The sequence below is a fragment of the Giraffa tippelskirchi genome, chromosome 13 (assembly GCF_054371585.1).
Source record: "Giraffa tippelskirchi isolate mGirTip1 chromosome 13, T2T-mGirTip1v1.2.pri, whole genome shotgun sequence".
NCBI classification, from domain to species: Eukaryota; Metazoa; Chordata; class Mammalia; order Artiodactyla; family Giraffidae; genus Giraffa; species Giraffa tippelskirchi.
Genome location: NC_137287.1, coordinates 105906864 through 105930507, shown reverse-complemented (window position 1 = coordinate 105930507; position 23644 = coordinate 105906864). Strand labels below are relative to the sequence as shown.

The following is a 23644-nucleotide window of genomic DNA, read 5'->3' as shown; positions in this document are numbered from 1 at the left end:
TAGATTTGTTTTCTGAAATTAAACCTTCCTATAAAAGAAAGTATTACTTTAGTAAGATTCCATTAGAGCACAGTTTTGGGTCAGAATTTCAGCAAACCCTTTTGAGGGGAAGGTGTAATGATAAATTTAATATAACCTCACTTTGATGCTCCTATAAATTGTTTCTGATCTCTTGTCTCTTCCAAAGAGACCAGCACAATACAGGGGAGAAATTTTTCCACAAAGAAAATTGTCATCTATTCCCTCAATGGAAAAAAAAAAAAAAAATCACCTATCTATGCTTAATATCAGGACCCAGGTCTTTGTTTTATAGTATTTCTGATCGGTTTGTTTGAATATGAGAGAATTTAGTGTATTCCTTTGGTACCTATGTTAAAGTATGTAAAGATTTGGGGTCCGTTATATTACAGAAAAGTGAGCCCTAAACCTTGCTGTGACGTGGCCTCAGATCACATTTAGGGAGCAGATTGCCATCTTTTCCTTGGCATGTTCAAAGTGTAAATTTTTTAGTATTTCTTTTTCATTTTGACAATGCTCATGTAAGAGATTGTGTTGATTTTTTTAACCATCTTTCCCAACCTTGTTAAAGATCCTACCAGTGTGACAGAGAGAGCTAAGCCAGTGGAGACTTCATGCAGCTCATCCTTCCTTATTCATCCCACATCTAAGCAAGAGTATAAATTTGCTAGGTAACTGCCTTACTCGTTGTTTTCTATTAAGGAATGCCTAAACGCCTCCCACCTGGCTTCTCAGCAGGACAGGCCAATCCGAACTTTATGCAAGGTCAGGTGCCTTCGACCACAGCAACTACCCCTGGGAATTCAGGAGCCCCTCAGCTGCAAGCAAATCAAAATGTCCAGCATGCAGGTTTGTTTTCTATGACTTATTCAGCCAGCATTTATTGAACATTGTGTGGTAGGTAGACAACAAGGATATACAGAGAAATATAAGCTTTGATCCTTCCCCTTCGTTTCAGACCTATAAATATTCTTTCAGGGCAATAACGGTTATATTGAAAGTAGGTGAAATGTCTTGAAAAATCTAGAAACACCTAAAGAAAGGAAATAAAACTAGAGGTAGAGCTGGAGTGAAGATTTTTTTCCCTGAAAAGAACCAGGTAGTAAATATTTTAGGCTTCACAGGTTATATGTTCTCTGTTGCAGCTACCTAACTTTGCTGTTGTAGCACCAGAGTAGCCATAGACAGTACATAAATGAATGAGCATGGCAGTGTTCCACACTGCCTTTATGCTAATACAAAACTATATTCCTGAGCTCCGAGGGAATTTGTGTCTGTTTACAAGCTGGCAGTGGGCCTCATTTGACCCATGGATCATAGGTTGCTGACCCCTCAGTTAGTAAAAGGACAAAAGGTATTTCTGGCAAAGGAGATGGTAAGTACAAAGGCATGGAGTTACATGGCATTTTGAACAACTAACTGCAGCATTTAAAATCTCTATAATTCATGTTAATATTGTATATGTTGAGTATCTGAATTCTGGTTTACAAGGTGATGTTTGAAGACCAGGTTTTATCAATACAGGTGTAATGCCAATCGTGTATTGTATATAAGAAATTTAGGAGGGCATGTTGTATACAGCAGAATGGCTAAAAGTATTAGTAAGCAATATTGTATAAGCCCAGACTGCATGTATCTGGTTGCTGTTAGGTAGCACATGATTAATCCTCTTACCCTTTCTCATAGGGAGTTTGGATTGAGGTAACACAAATACTTTCTGAGCTCCCATGCCCATTTGGAGTTAGTTTAGTTGTGTGGCTCCACTGTTAATTGTAAATCACTAAGGAAGGAGAACAGTTTGAAACTTAAGAAGTTCAAACTGCCTCTTGAAGGGCTAGAGAAGTGTAGGGCAAACCATGACTTTCCCTATCTGCTAGTGCAAAACTATAATTCCTGAGCTACGTAAATTCACGTTCTATAGGAAGTTTTAAAATAGTAATAAAATCATTCATAATTCCTCCATATAAGCACAGCTGTTTTATATTTTTATGTGGTGCCTTACACATGCACTTACTGTTTTGATTTTTCTGTTTATCCCATCTAAGATAGCTCTACTCTTGTCTTTCATTTCCTGTTCTCTTACTCTACTTTATTTCTCTTGTTAGCTTTTACTTCTTCCTGTGAAAATACTTATTTTACTCTTGCCAACTAGACTCTAAGGGGTAAGGGATTTGGTCTGTCTTGCTTATTGATGTTACCTCAGTACCAAAAGTGCCTTGCACATATTAGGTACTTAATAGATGATTGTCGATTAAATGAATATATACTGGAATATTTAGTGTATATAACATATACAGTGGTCATGGAATTCAGTTTAAGGCCGGTCTGGAAGATCTTAGGATTTAGGAAAAATCTAGATGGTATGAACAAAGGACAGCTTGTCCCCTGCCTCTTGGCTGGAGCATGGACTGGCTTAATAACTTCATTGTGGCTATCACTTTTTCGTCCCCATTTAAAAATGAAAAGGGTGGGGAGGAGATAAAATAAGCTAAAAGGTTTTTCTGCGGAAAGGAAGAGAGAATATAAGCAGCTACAGGAAAATCCCAAAGACCTAACAGTAAGTATACACTGTGGCAAGGCAGGAAGTGTTCTTTGTCTGAATTGAAAATAATTAAGAAGACTAAAACACGTGCCGTGTGGTCTACTAGGGACTGCCACGGGAGAGGGCCACTGAAGCTTTGTCATCCTTTGTTGACTGTCCTCTGCCTGCAGCTTCTTGTCTGTCAGTTGACTTCCACCAGAGGCTCAGCTTCCAATCAAGATTAAATAATTGTTACCACATGGGAGTGGAGGAGACCTATCTTTAGGAAGTATTAGCTGTTCTTTTCTTTAAAGTGCAACATCCAGATAACACATCCATAACCTTGGAGAGTCCTTATTAGTTTCCCAAGGAGCATTGTTAAACATCTTCTCAACTTTGCTGAGGTTTCCTTAAGAGGCTGCAGCACATTTTTTGTTTCCTGATTCATCTAAAGTAGAGCTTATTTCATTACCCCATAGCACTTTTCATTAATTTTCTTCATTTTAAGGTAGTTACAAGTTATTTTTAAATAATGAGATGCTGCCTTTCTCTTGTTTAGTCTAAGAGAAAGAAAACTATATTGATCTTCAAAATGTTATCAAGTTACCAAATAGGAATAAAGAAATGGTTTCTCTTTCTCTGTTGTATGGTCACTGAGAATATATGCCATAGTCACAGCCTCATACTATAGAAAACTCACAGAAATACGTTAAGTATAGCACGTCTGTTTAGGTAGATCACTGGATATGGGTGAGGGGTGGTTTTTCTAATTAAGGTAATTTGAGAATCTTAATACCAACAAGATAATAGTATTTCTTCCTGAAACTGTGCCTTTTTTTTTTTTTTTAAGGTGGTCAAGGAGCTGGTCCTCCTCAAAACCAGATGCAGGTGTCCCACGGGCCACCAAATATGATGCAGCCCAGCCTCATGGGAATTCATGGCAACATGAACAACCAACAGGCTGGTAGTTCTGGGGTTCCTCAGGTGAACCTGGGCAACATGCAAGGCCAGCCCCAACAGGGCCCACCATCTCAACTGATGAGCATGCACCAGCAGATCGTGCCCTCCCAGGGCCAGATGGTCCAGCAACAAGGAACCTTGAACCCTCAGAACCCCATGATCCTTTCAAGGGCCCAGCTTATGCCGCAGGGTCAGATGATGGTGAATCCTCAGAGCCAAAATCTTGGGCCCTCGCCCCAAAGGATGACCCCACCCAAGCAGATGCTTCCCCAGCAGGGCCCCCAAATGATGGCTCCACATAACCAGATGATGGGGCCTCAGGGGCAAGTTTTGCTCCAGCAGAATCCAATGATAGAGCAGATCATGACCAATCAGATGCAGGGGAATAAGCAACAGTTTAACACTCAGAACCAATCTAATGTCATGCCGGGACCAGCACAGATAATGAGGGGACCAACGCCAAACTTGCAAGGAAACATGGTGCAGTTTACAGGACCGATGTCAGGACAGATGCTGCCGCAGCAAGGGCCTGTGAACAACAGTCCGTCTCAGGTTATGGGGATGCAGGGGCAGGTCTTGCGGCCACCAGGGCCCAGCCCCCACATGGCCCAGCAGCATGGTGATCCTGCTACGACAGCAAATAATGATGTCAGCTTGTCTCAGATGATGCCTGATGTTAGCATGCAGCAAAGCAACATGGTCCCCCCCCATGTGCAGGCCATGCAGGGGAACAGTGCCTCGGGAAACCACTTCTCAGGCCATGGGATGCCCTTCAATGCACCTTTCAGTGGAGCACCCAATGGAAATCAGATGTCCTGTGGTCAGAATCCAGGCTTCCCGGTCAATAAGGATGTCACGCTGACAAGCCCGTTGTTGGTCAACTTGTTGCAGAGTGATATCTCTGCAGGCCATTTCGGGGTAAACAATAAGCAAAACAATACCAACGCAAATAAACCGAAGAAGAAGAAGCCCCCTCGGAAGAAGAAAAATAGTCAGCAGGATCTAAAGTAGGTTCTGATAGTCTTGTCTGAAATCTTATTCATTTATTTCTATGTGAACAACTTTTTTTGATGGAAACTTTTGAGCATGTATAAGAACAGTATAATGAAATTCCCCTTGCTTCAGATTTTCAGCTCATAATCTATCTTGCATTCATTCATGTTCTCCCCATTACCTCTTGATTATTTTAAAGCGAGTTCACTTTAAATATTTCAGTACCTTTAAAAGATAAGGACAGGTTTTTTTTGTTTTCTGTTTTTTATGATCACAGAATACGATTAGCACACCTGGAAGAAACTAACGCTTTCTTCATATTCTCACATATCCAGACAGTGTCCAGATTTACCTGATTATCTCAAAATAATTTTTTTTTTTTTACAATTTGTTCAAATAAGGAGCCAGACAGGGTTCATATATTGCAGTCAACTGATATGTGTCTCTTCAGTCTGTAGTCTCAGAGGGGATTGTGCCATTCAGAGCCTGAGAAGTAGCCAGTGCTACCACACTACAACTCTACAAAGCATGTCAGGCTTATAATGACTGCTGGGGAACCAGACAGGCTATGTTTGTTTCAGGAATGAAAATTACTTATGGAGACTCCCTTCTGTCTCTCAAATAGAAATGGTTTTTAGTGCAAGTACCTTTCTTTTAAAGGCTCTTTATCATCCTTAGCAGCTTAAAACCTCATGCTAAGATGATTAGACCTTTTCAATCAGTTACTCTTTTGGTAAAGGTGAGTCTTTTGCAAGATCACAGTGGGAAGGGCAATTAATTTACATTTTGTTTCCTAAAGCTAAGTGTTAAGTCATATTTTTGGCTTTGATAAAATGATTTCTAAAGGATATTGATTAAACTGGATTTTCTGCCTTTAATCACAAAACTGAAATCCAGAGACATTTATTACCAGAAAATAATGACTAAGGAGTAAAAAAGCGGGTTAATTCAAGTAAATTACTAGAATTATAGAAGAGAATAGGGGAGTTTTAGTTAATCGAACATAAATGTTCAAAATAAAACCATCTAGTGGATTGGCCAAAAAGTTTGTTTGCGTTTGTCCATAACACCTTCTGGAAAAAAACTGGATGAACTTTTTGGCCAACGCAATACCTTTCTCAGTCTTGTCACACTATGCCTTTGGTTGTACTATAAAACTATATCATATTCGTCTTCTTCTTGAATCTTATAAATCAAAATTCAATAATTGTATATTAGCAACCTATATTTTTCCTGAATTCAGAATTAGTAAACTCTTTGGTTATCTGATTTTTCCAATAGCTCTTTCTAAGTTAAATTCTTTACTACTATCAATCTGTGTGGGAATAACATTTCTGTGGCAATATTTATTCCTCTCAGTAATCTAGGAGTAACACTGCAAGATTCTTCAGTTGCCATTAGTATGGATTTTTGCTATCTGTACCAGCACTTAGGGAGTTGCTTACTGTGTACGGCTACAGATTGTGGAAAGGGCCTTATACCACATCAAGGCTCCTAGGAATGGAGACAGTTAAGTTAAAAGGAAGAGCGCATGCTCTCAGCTCTACCACTAGCTTACCATGGAATCTTCAGCTGTTTTCTTACACCTGTGTGGGCTTTTGTTTTATCATCCAGTAACATGAGGTGGGTGGTCCTGAGATATTTTTTTAGCAGTATAATTCTTTGAAAGTAAAGAATACTACAGGAATCCTTACCTGTAATTGAAGCGAGAGAGAAGTCATTTAAGGAACAAATCAATACAGGAATCTAGATGTGCTCAGGACCTGCTTCAGGTTCTAAATTCCCAAGTGCTAGAGCTTTTAAAATGGATTTAGGGTAAGATTTATGAAACTACAGAGTACTGCGAGATAAAATACTGTCTAAAAGTGGGTGACTAATACCAGGGCAAAAACGAAATGAAGGCTGTGAGCCCTGGTTCTTTGGGAATGTGGGTGTTTCTTCATTTTTTTCCTTCTCTACTCAAATTGTAAGGTACACTTTGGTGAAAATGGAAGCATCCCAAAGCTGATGGGGATGTCTGTTAAATAGACATTCTGCAACAAAATTAATTAGCTTTGTTCTGGTATTCTCCAGCTTTCTTTGTTCTCTGAATACTATTTTCATTAGCCAGTATGCAATTTCTTGCAAGGTGTTATGAATTGTTGGAGCCACCATTGCAATATTCACAAAAAAAGAAGTCTGGATTCCCTGGTTGAATTTGATAGCTACCCCAAAGATAGTGTGGTTTCATAGGAACAGTACAATACTGATAACCCAAAATCACGTCTTAAAACATTGAATGGGTGGATAATTAAATGAAAATCATTATATCAGAAATTTGCAGAAAGTACCTCGAGTAAATGGCCATTTATTAAATTAAGTGGATTTTAACATTTAATGAAATTGGCGGATTTTTTTATGCCAAATAGTGAATGTTTTATCAGACTAGAGAGATATAAATAATGCTAAGAACGATAATGCAGATAGATTTATTCAGACATAGGGGAGGGGTTAAACAATTTTCATGTATAAACTGTACAACTTACTCTCAAACGTGTAATTTATGTTTTAGTACCCCAGAGACTCGCCCAGCTGGTCTGGAGGAGGCTGATCAACAGCCATTGCCTGGAGAACAAGGAATTAACTTGGACAGCTCAGGCCCTAAACTGGCAGAATTTTCAAACCGACCACCAGGTGATAAAATGTTAGCTAAAGTTTATATACTTGGCATCATTTGTTTGCAGCATTATAAGGCTTTTTTTCAAGGAAACAATAGTATTTTATTTTGTCTACTAACTAGACTACTTTAGTGATTTAATGTGTCTAGTAATTGGAAACTTTGCCTTGTTAATTAAGTAAAAAGTTTCAAATATAACCTCTGAAAGTGTGTGTATGTGCATGTGTATGTATATGTATTTGTGTATGTGTGTGTATTTTGCTCAAACTAGTCTTTGTTATTTTAGGTCCTCATAAAATCAAACTAAAATTAGTCAGTGCCTCTTTATTCTTGTCAATATCAAGGTTCTAGCTGGCATCAAAATGGAATAAGATTAAATGAAATGATGCTATCACTCTAATCCTGCTTGCCTGCCTTTCCTGCAGCCTTTTCTACTGGGGCTTTCTCAAAGCAGAGAACTACCAGGGTTTAAAATAAGATTTTAAATAGAGCTTTTACTATGAATCTTTAAACATAAAAAAATATGTAAAGAGTAATGAAGAGACACTCGTGTACTTCCTACCCAGGTTAATAATAAAAGGACCAGTATTGTTGAAGCCCTCTGTGTTGTATCCCCCTCTGATTATAAAATAATACCATCCTCTAAAATATTGAAAAGGAAAAAAGTCTCCTAAAATTAATTCATTCTAACCTAGCTATTATAGAACCAAGGCCAGCTGCCACAATGTCTCCAAACCTGGTTACTATTAGCCTGAGGAGTAATTTGTAACTTTATTCCCCTATGACGAAGACACACAAACCTATCACATTTAGGCCACACTTCCGTGTGTATACAAAGGATTATGTTTTGTTCCTTCCTTTCTAGTTATTCCACCTCCTCTTTGGCATGTAAGTGTAAGTGATTTTGTAAGTTATTTTAAGGATAAACTTTAGTATCCTTAATTTATGTATTTTAAAAGTGAATCAAAAAAAAAAAGTAAATTCATTATGATGTCAATACTATGTGTTATTGATTGCAAATTGTTTGGGCACACCACACTTCCCATCGGTGAATTGCAGCAGCGCAGTTGAGGCTGGGAGGTCACCAGTCTTTGGTGGATATGTCCAGAGGCATTATGAACAGGAAGGCACCTTCTTCCCTCAGGCACATCTGAATTCTATAAATCCCAGAGGTTCTCACACACGTCTTTGCTTCCTTTCTACAGTTTGCAAACTGGGAGCCTATAGGCTGAATTTGGCCTGCAATATATTTGAATTGTCGTGCAGAATCTGAAAGCAAACAGAAGCCTGATTTTAGATGCCTTTAGGTAGAGCATCAGCTCTGCAGTTTGGCTCTGTCCACAGAACTACTACTGTCTTATAGCAACCCACTTCTCTTTTTTACTGGTCTGGCCCCTAAAGGCATATGAATTTTCATCTTTTGATTAATAAATTTGATTTTTGATTATGTTATATGCACTGTGTGTGTCCTGGCTGTGCCTCTCCGCCATTCTGTCACCACAACCCCAGTCTGTCTTCTTAGCATTAGTGCTGTTTGGACTGCTGCCTCCAACTTCTGGAACCTTTATAGCAGCCATGCCCTTAACTGTTACTTTCACGAGGCTGCTGTATTGTCTATGCTGCTCTCTTTGGTATTTATGTTGTTTGGTGCCCTAATTTTAAAGACAAAGGCGTTTGTATCATAGCCCTGACATCAAGGGGCTATGTAATTTCTACAGAAATTACAATTTTCTTTACATGGGAGCCTAAGTTAAACCTATAGAAATGCCATATGTTGTTGGTGTTATAAATATAAAGAAGTCAGTTGGGCCTAAAACAAAAAAGGATTTAAAAAAAAACACAAAAACTTCACAAGTGGATTCTGGGGACTTCCCTGGTGGTCCAGTGGCTAAGACTGGACCCAGTGCAGGAGGCCCAGGTTTGTTCCCTGGTCAGGTAACTAGATTTCACATGCCGCAACTAAGGCCCAGCGCAGCCAAATAAGTAAATAATTTAAAAAAAACCTTGTATTCATTGGTGTCATGTCTGTCGTTGGCCAGAAGACATTGATTAGCTGTTAAACACAGAGTGTGACCCTATGGATCCTTAGCATTTGATAGCTGCTCAGTGAAAATCTGGAGCCGGCACTTCTGACCGCCAGAGCCAGCTGTCCTTATGCCTGTGCCTTCATAAAACTGTCCTAATATATTTTTCATGCAACAATGGAATAAATCTAGTTTGTAAAATTGTAAAATTGTATCCCCTCCCCAAAAAATAAATAAATAAATAAAAATTGTATCCCAGCTATATGTCCACTTTTTCCCACTGAACCACCTTTATTCTTGGTCCTTTCTGCTGATTATGTAAGGTTTTGGTTCTAAAATGCCAAATAAAATCTTCACAAAAGAAAGAATCATTTGAGATATTGCCTTCTAGAAATCTATAAGGCATTGTCCTCAGAGTTCTTTTCCCAAAATTATTTTTTATTCCTGAGGGCTATGCTGCTTGCTCACTTATTCTCCACTATGGATTCAAAGACAATATTTCTCCAAATAGAGTTTGACATATAAAAAAGTAAATGGAAATTAGCATTTGTAAAAAAAATTTCAGTGCCCTCATTTTATTTTCAGTGTGTGTATCAGCTTCTATTTAGCTCCTACTATTTATTAAACTGACTTACGTCGGAGGGACAGTTTAATTCATGGGTTTCCCAAAGAAGCGAGCCTGGAGGGTGCAGCGTGGTGTGTGAAGCCAATGGATTGGAGTGATTTTAAATCCTTCTTTCTTAAGGAATTGAACCCTAGAACTTTATATTTTACTTCTGTTGAAAGAATAAAAAGGCTGTCTTCGATGCTGGCGTTTTCAACAAAACCAAGTCTTTAAAAAAATTAATCTGTGCTAAAAGAAAAAAAGTGAATCTTAAATGCTTCATTCACAAATCCAGTGAAATGTTTATTATGCCTGCATGAGAGCCCAGTACTGGGTGGTCATCTGTGTGCTGTTGATGGAGTTGTCCTCATTTCATCTGAATGTGAGGCTGGCATAGACTTGGCCAGTTTCAGTGCATAGCACAGTGCCTGTTAGAGTCTTAGTACAGTGATGCCTCATGCAAACCCTGAAGACTGAGGAGCTCCAGGTTCTCAATGCTTTGCTTTTTGCTTCCTGAAGCAGCGTGCCTCTTTGCTTATGCCAGAGAAGAGGGGCCGCCCCTTACCCCCCTGGGAACGGGCATGCCTGAGCTGTTTGTGCCACCTAGATGAGTATTGCTTGGCCATACCCTAAAGGTCGCAAAGCTTTTCTTGCTGAAAATCTAACTTCCCTGATTTTGGGGGCTCGTTTTAGGTTATCCTTCTCAACCAGTTGAACAGAGGCCACTTCAGCAGCTGCCTCCTCAGCTCGTGCAGCATGTGGCACCCCCAGCACAGCCGCCACCGCAGCAGCCGCAGCCACCTCCCAGTCAGCCACAGTCTCAGCAGCAGCAACAGCAGCAGCAGCAACAAATGATGATGATGCTCATGATGCAGCAGGACCCCAAATCCGTTAGGCTTCCAGTCTCCCAGAATGTCCACCCCCCCAGGGGCCCACTGAACCCAGACTCCCAGAGAATGCCCATGCAGCCGAGTGGCAGTGTGCCTGTCATGGTCAGTCTGCAAGGCCCTGCCTCGGTGCCACCGTCACCTGACAAGCAAAGAATGCCAATGCCTGTGAATACTCCTCTGGGAAGCACTTCAAGGAAAATGATGTACCAAGAGAACCCCCAGAACCCTTCCAGCTCACCACTGGGGGAGATGTCCTCACTCCCAGAAGCAAGTGGCAGTGAAGGACCGTCCGTCTCAGGAGGCCCAAATAACATGTCTTCACATTTAGTGGTCTCCCAGAATCAGTTAATGATGACAGGGCCAAAACCTGGACCATCACCGCTTTCAGCAACTCAAGGTGCAACTCCCCAGCAACCTCCTGTAAATTCCCTGCCCAGCTCTCATGGCCACCACTTTCCAAACGTGGCTGCCCCCACTCAAACATCTAGGCCTAAAACACCCAACAGAGCCAGCCCCAGACCCTATTATCCTCAGACACCCAACAACCGCCCTCCCAGCACGGAACCTTCAGAAATCAGTCTATCACCAGAAAGACTCAATGCCTCCATAGCAGGACTCTTCCCCCCACAGATTAATATTCCTTTACCCCCCAGGCCAAATTTAAACAGGGGCTTTGATCAACAGGGCCTAAATCCGACAACTTTGAAGGCCATCGGGCAAGCACCTTCAAACCTTACTATGAATAATCCTTCCAATTTTGCTGCCCCACAGACTCACAAATTAGATTCTGTGGTGGTGAATTCTGGAAAGCAGTCTAATTCTGGAGCACCGAAAAGGGCGAGTCCAAGCAACAGCCGCAGGTCTAGTCCTGGGTCAAGTAGGAAAACCACCCCAAGTCCTGGGAGACAGAATTCAAAAGCCCCTAAACTTACACTTGCCTCTCAAACAAATGCATCGTTGCAAAATGTAGAGTTGCCAAGAAATGTATTGGTCAGTCCTACTCCTTTGGCTAATCCGCCTGTACCTGGGAGCTTCCCTAACAACAGCGGGCTGAATCCTCAGAATCCTACCATGCCTGTGGCCACGATAGGGGGTGTTCTGGAGGATAACAAGGAGAGCTTGAATATGCCACAGGACAGTGATTGCCAGAATTCCCAGGTTAGGAAGGAGCAGGTAAACATTGAGCTAAAAGCAGTCCCTCCCCAAGAAGTGAAAATGGTTGTCCCTGAAGATCAATCCAAAAAGGATGGGCAACCTTTGGATCCTAACAAACCTCCCAGTGTCGAAGAGAACAAAAATTTGGTGTCTCCTGCTATGAGGGAAGCACCAACATCGCTAAGTCAACTTCTTGACAACTCTGGAGCTCCTAATGTGACCATTAAACCCCCCGGGCTTACAGATCTGGAAGTAACACCTCCAGGAGTGTCTGGAGAGGACCCAAAAAAAGCATCTGTCATTCCCTCCCTGCAGGATCCGTCTTCTAAAGAACCCTCCAGTTCCCTAAATTTACCTCACAGTAACGAGCCGTGTTCAACCCTTGTGCATCCAGAATTGAGTGAGGTCAGTTCTAATGTCACCCCAAGCATCCCTCAAGTAATATCAAGACCTGTCAGCTCTTCCTCCATTTCCACTCCTTTGCCCCCAAATCAGATAACTGTTTTCGTGACTTCCAATCCCATCACAACTTCAGCGAACACATCAGCAGCTCTGCCAACTCACCTGCAGTCTGCGTTAATGTCAACAGTTGTCACAATGCCCAATGTGGGTAACAAGGTTATGGTTTCTGAGGGACAGTCAGCTGCTCAGTCAAATGCCCGGCCTCAATTCATTACGCCTGTCTTTATCAATTCATCCTCAATAATTCAGGTTATGAAAGGATCACAGCCAAGCACAATTCCTGCAGCCCCGCTGACAACCAACTCTGGCTTGATGCCTCCCTCCGTTGCAGTCGTTGGCCCTTTACACATACCTCAGAATATAAAATTTTCTTCTGCTCCTGTGCTGCCTAATGCCCCCACCAGTAGTCCTGCTCCAAACATACAGACAGGTCGACCCTTGGTCCTTAACTCACGAGCCACCCCTGTTCAGCTTCCTTCCCCGCCTTGTACAACTTCTCCAGTTGTTCCTCCTCACCCCTCTGTCCAGCAAGTAAAAGAACTGAATCCAGATGAGACTAGCCCTCAGGTGAGCACCTCAGCAGATCAAAGCACTCTGCCCTCTTCACAGTCAACCACAGTGGTTTCTCCCCTTTTGACCAATAGTCCAGGCTCCTCTGTCAACCGGCGAAGCCCAGTCTCATCTAGTAAGGGCAAAGGAAAAGTGGACAAAATCGGCCAGATTTTGCTGACCAAGGCATGTAAAAAAGTTACAGGTTCCCTTGAGAAAGGGGAAGAGCAGTATGGTGCCGATGGAGAGTCTGAAGGCCAAGGGCTAGAGACCCCAGCTCCAGGGCTCTTGGGAACAGAACAGTTATGCCCAGAGCTGGACAGTAAAACCCCAACTCCCCCAGCACCGACTCTGCTAAAAATGACCTCTAGCCCTGTGGGCCCGGGCTCCGCCTCAGCAGGACCCAGCTTACCTGGCAGTACTCTCCCCACCAATGTACGCTCAATAGTAACTGCTCTGGTACCCTCTGAACTCATCTCCACGGCGCCGACCACAAAAAGCAATCATGTTGGCATAGCATCTGAGCCACTTGCAGGTGGCCTAGTGGAGGAGAAGGTGGGATCTCATCCAGAGCTTCTGCCCAGCATAGGTATGTACTTGATACCTGGCATCATCTCGTGTCAATTTTTGATGACCTATCCCACCAGAGAAAGCATGGCTCCTTTTCTACTTGGAGGAAAAAGCGTGGGCTAAATGACTTGTGGTAGTTTCATTTATCTGAAGTACATTGGGAAATATACTTCCTATTTAAATTCCCATGTTGTTGTTTACATTATTAATGTGGTTCTCTCTCAACTCCTAGAATAATGATATACCTTATATTTTTATAAAATTTTTCATTTTACAAAGAAGCATTTTTACATACGTTACGTCATCTTCATACCAACCATGTCAGGTAACCCTAATCTCATTCTACTGATGGGAAGCTCAGAGTTCAGTTGTTCAAAGTCTATATGTGAGTGTCCAATTTAACCTTGTCTCTTAAGGGTGAACAGCAGCTCCTGCAGGTTCTTACTGTGGTGAAGACTTGCTTTCAACTGTTCAGAGCAGGTTTCTCATAGTGCCTTCCTCATTGTACTCTCTCCCAGGGATTCTTTCCTTCTGACTGGCTAGGGGAGAGCTTTCCAGAAAACCAGGTTTCATGATAATAGACATGGAAGGAGGTATCACAGTGCCAACCAACATTTACCAGCTGTTTGATCTTAGGCAGGTTACTCCAAACTTGAGTTTCCTCCTTTGTCATGTAGGGACAGTAGTAATTGTAAGAATTCAATGAGATACTGTATATAACATGCTTAGCACAGGGCTAGAATATAGTAATCATTCAATAATAAGTATTCTTATTACCAGTTTCTTTTTGATGCAGTCCCTTTGAAAATTAGACCATCCCATTGATGTATTTCTAGTTCAGATTATTTCCTATGTACTAGTAAGGTGGGCTACATCATAAGAAACATAGGTGTCCTTACATTTCCCTTACTTCTCTTGGCATCCCCCTCACCACTACCCCATGCCACCTCCCCACCCCTACACACACACATAATGTTCCTCCTTCTGTGAGGTTTAAGTGGTACAGAAGCTCTGTTTCCCCACTGTAGAATCAGTCAAAAACTGCCAAAGCTCAAAAGACCTTTGCTGTATTCTAGGCCAGCCAAGAGCACCTATCTTGTTTATGCGGCTAAAATGCTTGGAGGGGATGGAGGAGGGGCGAAAAGAACACAAGCTTCAGGACAGGATCATAGTTCAAGTTCTAGCTCCGCTGGTACCAGTCATGGTTGGATAAATCCCTTAACCTCTTATAAGCTATGGACTTCACCTGTAAACTGAGATTGTGTCGATAATTCCTACCTGCCAGAATTGATACAAAGATTCATTGAGGGGTTTAGCATATAGGCCAGCATGCTGCCTCCCACAGAGCCCAGGAAAGGCTAATTCTCCTCCTCTGTACCTGTTCACTTCAATACCAGAGATGCAGGGAGGGATAAAGGCCTTTAAGGAGTTCTCCGTCCTTGGAGGAGAAAGACTTCATAGGGCTGGGTACTATATTAATAGATTTCTGATTGTAGTTCTGTTGGTGTAGGTGAGCCCTAAGAATTTTTCAAACCTTCTAAAATTTTTTAAAAGAATTAAAAATATGTGACATAAACATGTTTTCCACTATTAAATGTTTCCATTCTACTTCCTTTTGGGTGACTTTCCCCTCTGGTACCAAGAGGATAATGATTTAGAAAACATTTTATCAGGGTCCTATATAATCCTAGAGAAATACATGAGTGTTAGGGAGATGAACCAGTAGTTGGAAAGAAACTTCTCAAATTTAGATAAGATTATTTCCATTCTTTTTCAAAGGCCTTTTGTGATTTTACCTTAAAAGTGTGAGAAACCAATACTGGAGTAAAAAATAAAAGTTATAGTTTTAAGCTGTATTATATAAGCACCCAAAATAAATTTTTTTTTTCAAAATAAATTCTTAACAAAAATGCATCATTGACTAAGCAGACAGAGAAATCTGCAAGAGTCACATTTGCACAAGAAGATAAAACTTATTGTTGTAGAGTTTATCTAGGATGTTTGAGTATCAAGGTGGGAGGACATAACCTTGAGTGACTGTGGCATATCTATGCCCTCAATCTTTACTGTATGATCCAAGAAGTTTCCATTCTAGAGTACATTGTGTAGTCTGTTCCAGTCCTTTTCAGAGGCCCAAGTTCTCTTTGTCCTTCAAAGCCTAATTCTGATGTTTCTGCCTCTAGGGTACCTTCAGATTTCTTAATTTAGAATTGATCTCCCTTGCTTTGGACTCCCATAGCACTTTGTACTTTATGAATCTGCTTCATTTTAACATCACAGTTCACTCCCGAGTGCCAGTTGTATATATATCTTTAATATTAGACTGAGTTTCTGATGGGCAAGAAGAATGTAATTTGGTCTCTAAGGGTGCCTAGCACAGAGCCTTTCCCCTAGAAAGTTCTTGGTAACTGTTTGTTAGATAAGTAGATAACATCAAATTGATTTGCTTCATTAAATATGAGTTGAATACCTGCTTTATGCCCATCACACTTGCCAGGTGCTGTAGAAAAGTACAAGATAAATTATATGATTCATTTCAGTTCTCAAGGAATGTAGTCTTTAGAGGATTGAGGCAGTTTTTTCAGTGCTAAGGTTGGATGGTATAACTGTCCCTCTGAAAGAGGTTTGGGTTGCCTGCCAAAGTATGCTTTGGGGTTTTTTAGAATACTGGACAGAACTTGACCCCAAGAAGCAAAATTTATGGGTGCTATTATCTTATGGCCATATCCTTCCTTGTTCTTTGTACATACAAAAAGGAAAAACAGACTCTCATGGTAGTCTTTGTTACTGAGTGTTAAAGTAATTAATTTTTAAAGTCAGTTTTGAAATGTACTGTACTTTTCAAAGTTAATTTCAAGTACTGCTTTCTTAGAGTATATGTATTTCAGCAGTTACTTAGCTCTTGATTTGGTGCTTTCTGCTTTGTTTAGAAAAGAAAGTTAAAGACCTGTTTCTTTCTTTCTTTTTTTTTTTTTTTCACTTGTTGCCTTAGCTCCTTCACAGAGTTTAGTCCCAAAGGAAACTCCAGCCACAGCACTGCAGGGGTCTGTTCCCAGACCAGGTAAGACCCATCTTGGAAAACTTTCTCGAGTGGAATTGATCACATGTGAAGGAACCACTACTGTTCTCAATGTGCCAGGAAATGGCTGAAACTATCTTACTTGCTTTAGGGCAGACTTTGGTTGAGTGGCAGCTTACGCAGTACTATTTGAGGTTATTTTTCCCTTGGGCAGCTTGCTCTCTGACGTATTCCTGGTGTCAGCCAGGGAACTCAAGAAGGGCATCTCAGTGCCCATTGTCTGTCTGCCACCCAGCCGTGGGTGGTTTCCATTGCACAGTTTGCCCTGTTCCATGACCCTGCCCCCTACTTGGCAGCTGACTGGCACATGGTAACTCACTAGGGTGGCAGGCATTATTGCATTAAGATAGTAATTGCACTATCATAACAGGAGTGGAGGCTTGTTCTGAAAACCTAGGCTGCAGTGAGGTAGCCACTCCTCCAGAGAGTCAGAGTCATTTCAGTCATCTGTGGATGGCATTAAGTTTCTTCCCATGACCAAAATATTGTAAATAGCACTACGGATGGTGTTTCTGGAAGGTGGAGTCCATGGTAATCTGACAGATAACTACTGTGAGATGCTGGGTCAGCTCTGAATGCATGAGGATCTTGATGGCAGTAATAGCACACTGCCTTCATAGATTAGAGTGCCAGAGCAGATAAAGAGCATAGATTTGTTACAGGTTAGTCCTGCCTGGCTCTTTGCATTGTAGGTTATTGTAGGTATGCCCCCCAAAAAAGTATGACTGCTTTCCACAAGGAGGTTAGAATCTCACTGACAATACAGTTCATACACTTGGCAGAATTTTTTTTTTAATGTTTAATTTTGAGTCTGAGTTAGTAAAAGTAAGGTAAAAATTGGGAATTCCCTGGTAGTCCAGTGGTTAGGACTCCACACTCTCACTGCCAAGAGCCCAGTTCAGTCCCTGGTCAGGGAATTAAAATGCCACAAGCCACACAGAACAGTCAAATAAATAAATGAATAAAATTAAAATAATTTTTTTTTTTTTTTTTATGTAAGGTAAAAGTTGTGATTATTTTAAAACCTGCCTCAGGGTGCTATGTCCTATATGATGGATAGGACTTTCTATTGTACATTCTTTGGGTAAAACCAGACCTCTGGAAAATGTGGTTGATGAAAAAAACATTTTAACCACCTAGATTTTTTTGCTCCCAACTTCCCACATGATACCTGAGAAGGATAGGAATGGAGCAAATTAGATAGTTAAACTCATTTATGGTGAGAAAAGGAGCAACTAGAAAGGGGAAGAGAATTCTATCTCCTGACCCACCTTTTTTCTCCAAAAGATGGGTCTTTTTAACTTTGAAGTGGGTAAAGTGGTTATCCCCGTTAAGTGAGGCATTGAGGACAGAGAGGTCAAAAAGTTTGCCCAAGGTCGCATGGCTAACAGGCAGTGAGGTCAAAATAACCAAGGCACTCTGACTTCATTGCTTTTAAGGAGGTTACTCTGTAATAAGTAGGGTAGGTTAGACATGTACACTGAGTCTGAGGTGCTGAATTCCCTGAAAGCAGGGTATGGGGAAAGGACTGTTGGAGGCCAAAGGACTGTTGGAGACCAGATGCATCAGGGATGGTCTTTTTGGAAAAGATGAGACTACCTAAAGGTGGATAATGGAGGAAGAGGGTGTTTTCCTGCTGGTGCTAAGAAAGAAGCTCCTGGTAAATCCATAGGATTCTCGTTTAAGCAAAACCCAGCTAGACAAATTACTGAGGGTTTCCATTTTTAGAGGGCATTGCTGAGAGGTTGAGGAAGAGAGGGACATAATGGGGTTGTAGGTGATACCTTAGAGTAAAGCAGTCTGCCCTCTAAAATTCAGTGGGAAAATCCTTTGGAGAAGAATACATTCTTAATGGATATTTAAGACATATTTGAAGATTACTGTTTAAAAAATATGTCAGGAGGGAAGAGAGATTTTAAGAATCAAAACAGTCTCTTTCTACATGAGAGGAAGAGGATTAGTTTACTAACCTAGTTAGCTAGATGAAATATGAAGCAGGCAGTGTGAATTTAGTTCTATTGATCCAAACAGGATTATTTCACAGTATGGAGTAGAAGTGAAAATAGAATGAGTTAGTGTCTTATGCCCCAGACAGTCGAGTTGTGTCCATGCCAGCTCTGTCTCTGTACTGCATTAGGGTGAGGATCCTGCCATGCTTGGAGACATGGCAGCGTAAACAGGGCATTTACAATTCTCACAGATACCTAGCCTCTCCCAGTGGACATATACACGAGAAGCTCCTACATCTCATTTCTGTCCTTTGTATTTTTAACAGAACTCGAGGCAAATGCTGCCATAGTCTCTGGACAAAGGTAAGATGATCATTTCTGCAGACTTAGCATGAATATGGCATAAGCCTCTTTGAAAGATATCAGCTTTCTCAGCCTTTAAACCTCTCCTCACCTTGGCCTTTTCCTTCACTCTTTGTACCAGTTTTTTTCCTGCTGAAGTAGGGAGCTGTCGTGAGTACCAACCTCTCAGAATAAAACTTGGTGGCCAGGTTTCTGCCTTTTGTGGTTGTTCTGAAACTGAATCACATAACATTTTTCAGCACTCGGCATAGTGAGTAAATAGTAAGTGTATAGGAATATACAGGAATCAGTATGTAGGAATTGTTGCCATCATTGGTCATTAATAGTATTCCTTGCAGTACCTTCTAAGTGTAGCTGTTTGATCCTCAAGTAAGAGAAAAGCAGATGGGCTCTGACCACAAAACTCATGCTTTGTCTTTTATACTGTGCTGTTCCATATAACCTAACAAGATGAAATACAACTGTGGCTTAGACCTCACTAGCCCCATGGAGAGGAGTATTATTGTATTTAAAAAAATCATTCCTTTTTTAGTGTAGGAATATACTAGACAACATTTTAAAGAATTTGTCACGCTCTGTATCAACTTAGATTGTAAAACAGCTTCATAGTCATTTTCTCATTTAATCATCATATCTCCCCTGTGAGGTGGTAATAATAGCCAACATTTATTTGAATGCTCTACCATGTCATATGCTGAGCTAAAAGCTCCCTAGATGTATTATCACATTTAATTTTCACAGTATCTATTAGGAAAGGAAATTCTGTCTTACATATAAGGAACCTAAAGTTCAGAGAGGTTAACTAAATCACCCAGAACCACAGGTTTAGTAAATGGTGAAGCTGAGATTCAAACTCAGGCCTTCTGACTCCAGAGCTCTCACACTTAATGTATTACAGCAGACAAGATGGGAATTTATAGATCAAGAATCTGAAGCATAAAGCTAAATATCATGGCCAGTAAATGCATAGGTAAGACTCGACCCCTGTTCTGACTCCAGGCTCATTGCTATTCCTACAACACCACTCTGCCTGTCTAGTTTCATTTGGATTGGGCTTATGTTTGAATTCATTTGCATTTTTCAAAGTATACACCAACTGTATGGCTAGGGAAGAGATAATCAGACCAAAGATACCTTATAGGTGTTTGTTCCCCAAGTCGCCTGACCATTGACCCTATAAACACCAGGACAGTATTGCTGAGGCTTTTACCAGGAGAAAGAGGCACCTCCATTAGGAATCTTCTTCTTAGAGGCTTTGACCCTTTTGTGGACTCCTAGTCAGAAAGCCATCCTTACACACCATTTCTAAAAGGATATATAAATCCCCCTGACTTGCAGTGCTAGCCCAGCCTCCTATTTGACTTGCCTTGGCTTGCCGGGCAGTTGTTAAAAGTAAAGCAAGGGTAAAGAACTCTGTGGCCGGATTGCCAGGCAAAGGGTCCTCTGGCAGGAGTAAGCAGTAGAAGGGTATGGATAGTTGACAGGCCATGCTTAAGAAGCTTATGTTGTAGGGGAAGACACAAGACACTAAAAAGATGCTGTACAGCCTTATGGGTGCTCTAGAATGTCAGACACAGACTCTGAACCCAAAAGACAGAAGGGGCAACTCCTCTTGGGGAGTGAGGTCATGGAAGACTTTCCAGAAGAGGCATCCCTTTGACTGGCTTTTTGTTTTGTTTCTGTTGCATTCCTTTTGTTTCAGTTGCATGTCTTATAAGTAAATGTAATCAACTGCTTTTTTTTCCTAATGACTTTAACATGAATTTTTTGAACTGTGAAAGTAGTGAGAGTTTACTGAAGATAAATTGAAATTGAGATGAGAGAATTACGAAGAAGAGCGTTACCCATTAGCCAGTATTCCTACAGTTCAGCAGTATTCACTGTGTATATTTTAGTTCTTCTAGTCCTCTTCACAGAGTATGTACAGATAGAGTTAAAACTCTCCAAAGATGGTATATGTTAATATATACTATAGTATTTGTATACATCTAATATGTGGTATTATATCCATATATAAATCCTATATGTTGTATACACACATATAAATATATCACACCCATTCATATATGTTACATATATACCTAATATATGTTACAGTGAAAATGAGATTATACTGTTCATAATGGTGATAGCTTTTTTCCCTATTATAATATATTATGCACAGTTTTTATTATTAACCTTCTACAGCATGATTTTTATAGCTCCATTTAGATGTGCCATGATTTAGTTAACTAATCTGCTGTCGTTGTTAAGCATCTCGGTCTTCTGTCTTCATCAATATGAATAAAATGCTTTGGCATCCTTGTGTGTAATCAGAGCTCTGTAAAAAGATTTGTTTCCTTAGGCACCTAGAAACAGAATTGCTGAGCCAGAGGATTACACCAGGGTGTCTCAGCCTCAGCGTTACTGACTGGAACAGATAATTCTGTGTGGAGTGTGGGGGAGGGTGCTGCTTTATGCATTAGAGGATGTTTAGTGGCATCCCCCAGTCATAACAATCAGAAATGTCTCCAGACATCGCCGACTGTCCCTAAGAGGCAAAACTGCCCCCTGTTGAGAATCACTGGGTTGCGCAGTTTACACTCCATCATGAGTTTTTGTCCCTATACCCTCAGTAATACTGGATTAATCTTCATGTACTAAAAAAGGGGGATTGGAGCAATCGATATACCCAGCAGTGTATTGTAAATACATTCTCCTATTGATTCTCCAATGTGACTTGTAATATGCCATTATCTGTCTAACTCATAGTAAATATCAGTGTATGTTATCCATTTCCTAGCACCTAAAGGTGCTATTAACTTTTGAAGGGAATTAGCCTCATCTTAGTAAAATGGGTGAAGAAGTTTGATGATGTTTGTTCTGAGTTCTTAATGTCTTTTACCTGTTTTTCCACAATCTCACCAGTATTATGCTTAAATTTATTTTATTTTTACTAATATAACAAGCTGGACTCACTTTTAAATTGTCAGTAACATTAGAGTGTAACTGTGATTATTGTCCCAGACTGGAACATTGTCTCCTCAGAATGATTATGTAGTTCTTAATCTCCTACCTTGTGAATGAAACTGTTAATCTTTATTTTTTGTGTGACTTGATTCCCTCACCTCCTCGGACTTTGTGTTTCTCTCTGTCAGCAGTGAGCCCAAAGAGATAATTGAAAAGTCCAAAACTCCGAGCCGAAGAAACTCGCGAACTGAAGAGCCGGCTGTGGCTTCTGAAAGTGTGGAAAACGGACATCGAAAGCGATCCTCTCGGCCTGCTTCAGCCTCCAGCTCTAAAGGTTAGCAGTGGGCTGTGGATGCTATTTCTGGGTCAAATAGAAGAACAGGGTTCTTACCACAACATCAGCGGCCTTTACCCTTCATCTTTGCTTGTATTCCTTACATTTTCAAGTTGCTTTGACTTCTGCAGCTTAGTGGGTCCTTCCTCTATTTGTTAGTTCATTTAACTGTGTGTTTGCAGTGTATGTACCAGAGCAGCAAGCACATAACAGGCCAGATTGATTCATGATCATCACTTCAAGACAGGTCCTCAGTACGGCTCCTTTGTCTTTCTTATGTTTCTGTGGTCAACTTGTTTTCCTTCTCTCTACTCTTTTTAAACCTCTGGCTCCTATTTTATGTCCTCTCTTTTAGCAGAGACTTTCACCTCTTCACAGAGAACTCTCACTGCTACTGCTAAGTCGCTTCAGTCATGTCTGACTCTGTGCGACCCCATAGACAGCAGCCTACCAGGCTCCGCTGTCCCTGGGATTCTCCAGGCAAGAATACTGGAGTGGGTTGGCATTTCCTTCTCCAGTGCATGAAAGGGAAAAGTCAAAGTGAAGTCGCTCAGTCGTGTCTGACTCTTAGCGACCCCATAGACTGAAGCCTGCCAGGCTCCTCCGTCCATGGGACTTTCCAGGCAAAAGAGTACTGGAGTGGGGTGCCATTGCCTTCTCCAGAACTCTCACTGCCAGGACATAAATCTACCAGTGTCCTTGTTTGCTTGTGCTGTAATAGAGTAACTGTCCCTCCTTCAGTCCAAAGCCAGTGCCTTCACTTGTGCCTTTGATCCCATCTTCTCTGAGCTTCTCAAGACCTGACACAATCAGTTTTCTCTTCTCTGTTGACTGCTGTCTCTCCTTTAAATGAACTCTGCTCTTGGCTTCTCTGACCCAGGACTCTCAATAGTCTTCTGACTATTCCTTCTCAGATTCTGTACCCATGCATTAGATGTTGGCCTACTCAAACTTTAATCCTGAGTCAACTTTTCTCTTCAACTTATATTTTCTCCCCAGGTGATCTCATTCATGCCTCACTTCTTTAGTTACAACCTTTCATAGATGACTCATACATTTGTTTTCTAGTACTGACCTAGAGATCTTAGACAACTGCACATACATTCTTAACAGGACCACAAACTCAACATGTCTAAAAGCAGATGTGATTTTTCACCCCTGATGCCAGGTCCTTTGCTGTTGGTCCCCTGCTCCCATCTGTCTGCCCATTAGGCATGTCCTGCTTGACACCTCTCTCCTTCATCCTCACATATATCTCAGAAAGCTACTGATTTTCTCTCAGATAACTCAAGTTCATCTACTTTTCCCCATCTTCACTGCTACCCTAGCTTTAAACCTTTTAATGGTTTACCATTATAATTGGGATTAAAGTCTTAAAAGCATCAGCATAAACCACAGGTCCTGTCTGGTCTGGCCCCTGTCAACCTCTCTCAGCTCATTTGACTTCCCTTAGCAACTTGGACATGCCATCCTCTCATCACAGCCTGGGTACATGTGATGCCTGTTGTGGGAAGTATTCTCTCTTTCTTCCTCTTTTTTCCTCATTAACTTCTCACTCTTTCTGCTTA

General features: G+C 41.1%; 1 protein-coding gene across 41 annotated transcripts in view; it reads left to right on the top strand.

Moving 5' to 3' along the window:
* Positions 1–23644, top strand: part of NCOA6 (nuclear receptor coactivator 6) — a 93192-nt gene that overhangs the window by 60918 nt on the left and 8630 nt on the right. For 11 of the 41 annotated variants that reach the window (XM_081559839.1, XM_081559857.1, XM_081559863.1 and 8 more), the window contains 7 exons: positions 721–867; positions 3390–4506; positions 7044–7165; positions 10470–13421; positions 16395–16463; positions 18757–18793; positions 21931–22076. In XM_081559839.1, coding sequence (XP_081415965.1) covers positions 721–867; positions 3390–4506; positions 7044–7165; positions 10470–13421; positions 16395–16463; positions 18757–18793; positions 21931–22076 — 4590 coding nt within the window. Of the gene's footprint in view, positions 1–720; positions 868–3389; positions 4507–7043; positions 7166–10469; positions 13422–16394; positions 16464–18756; positions 18794–21930; positions 22084–23644 lie in introns of all 41 variants that reach the window. The other 30 variants (XM_081559848.1, XM_081559869.1, XM_081559846.1 and 27 more) reach the window with 8 other exon arrangements.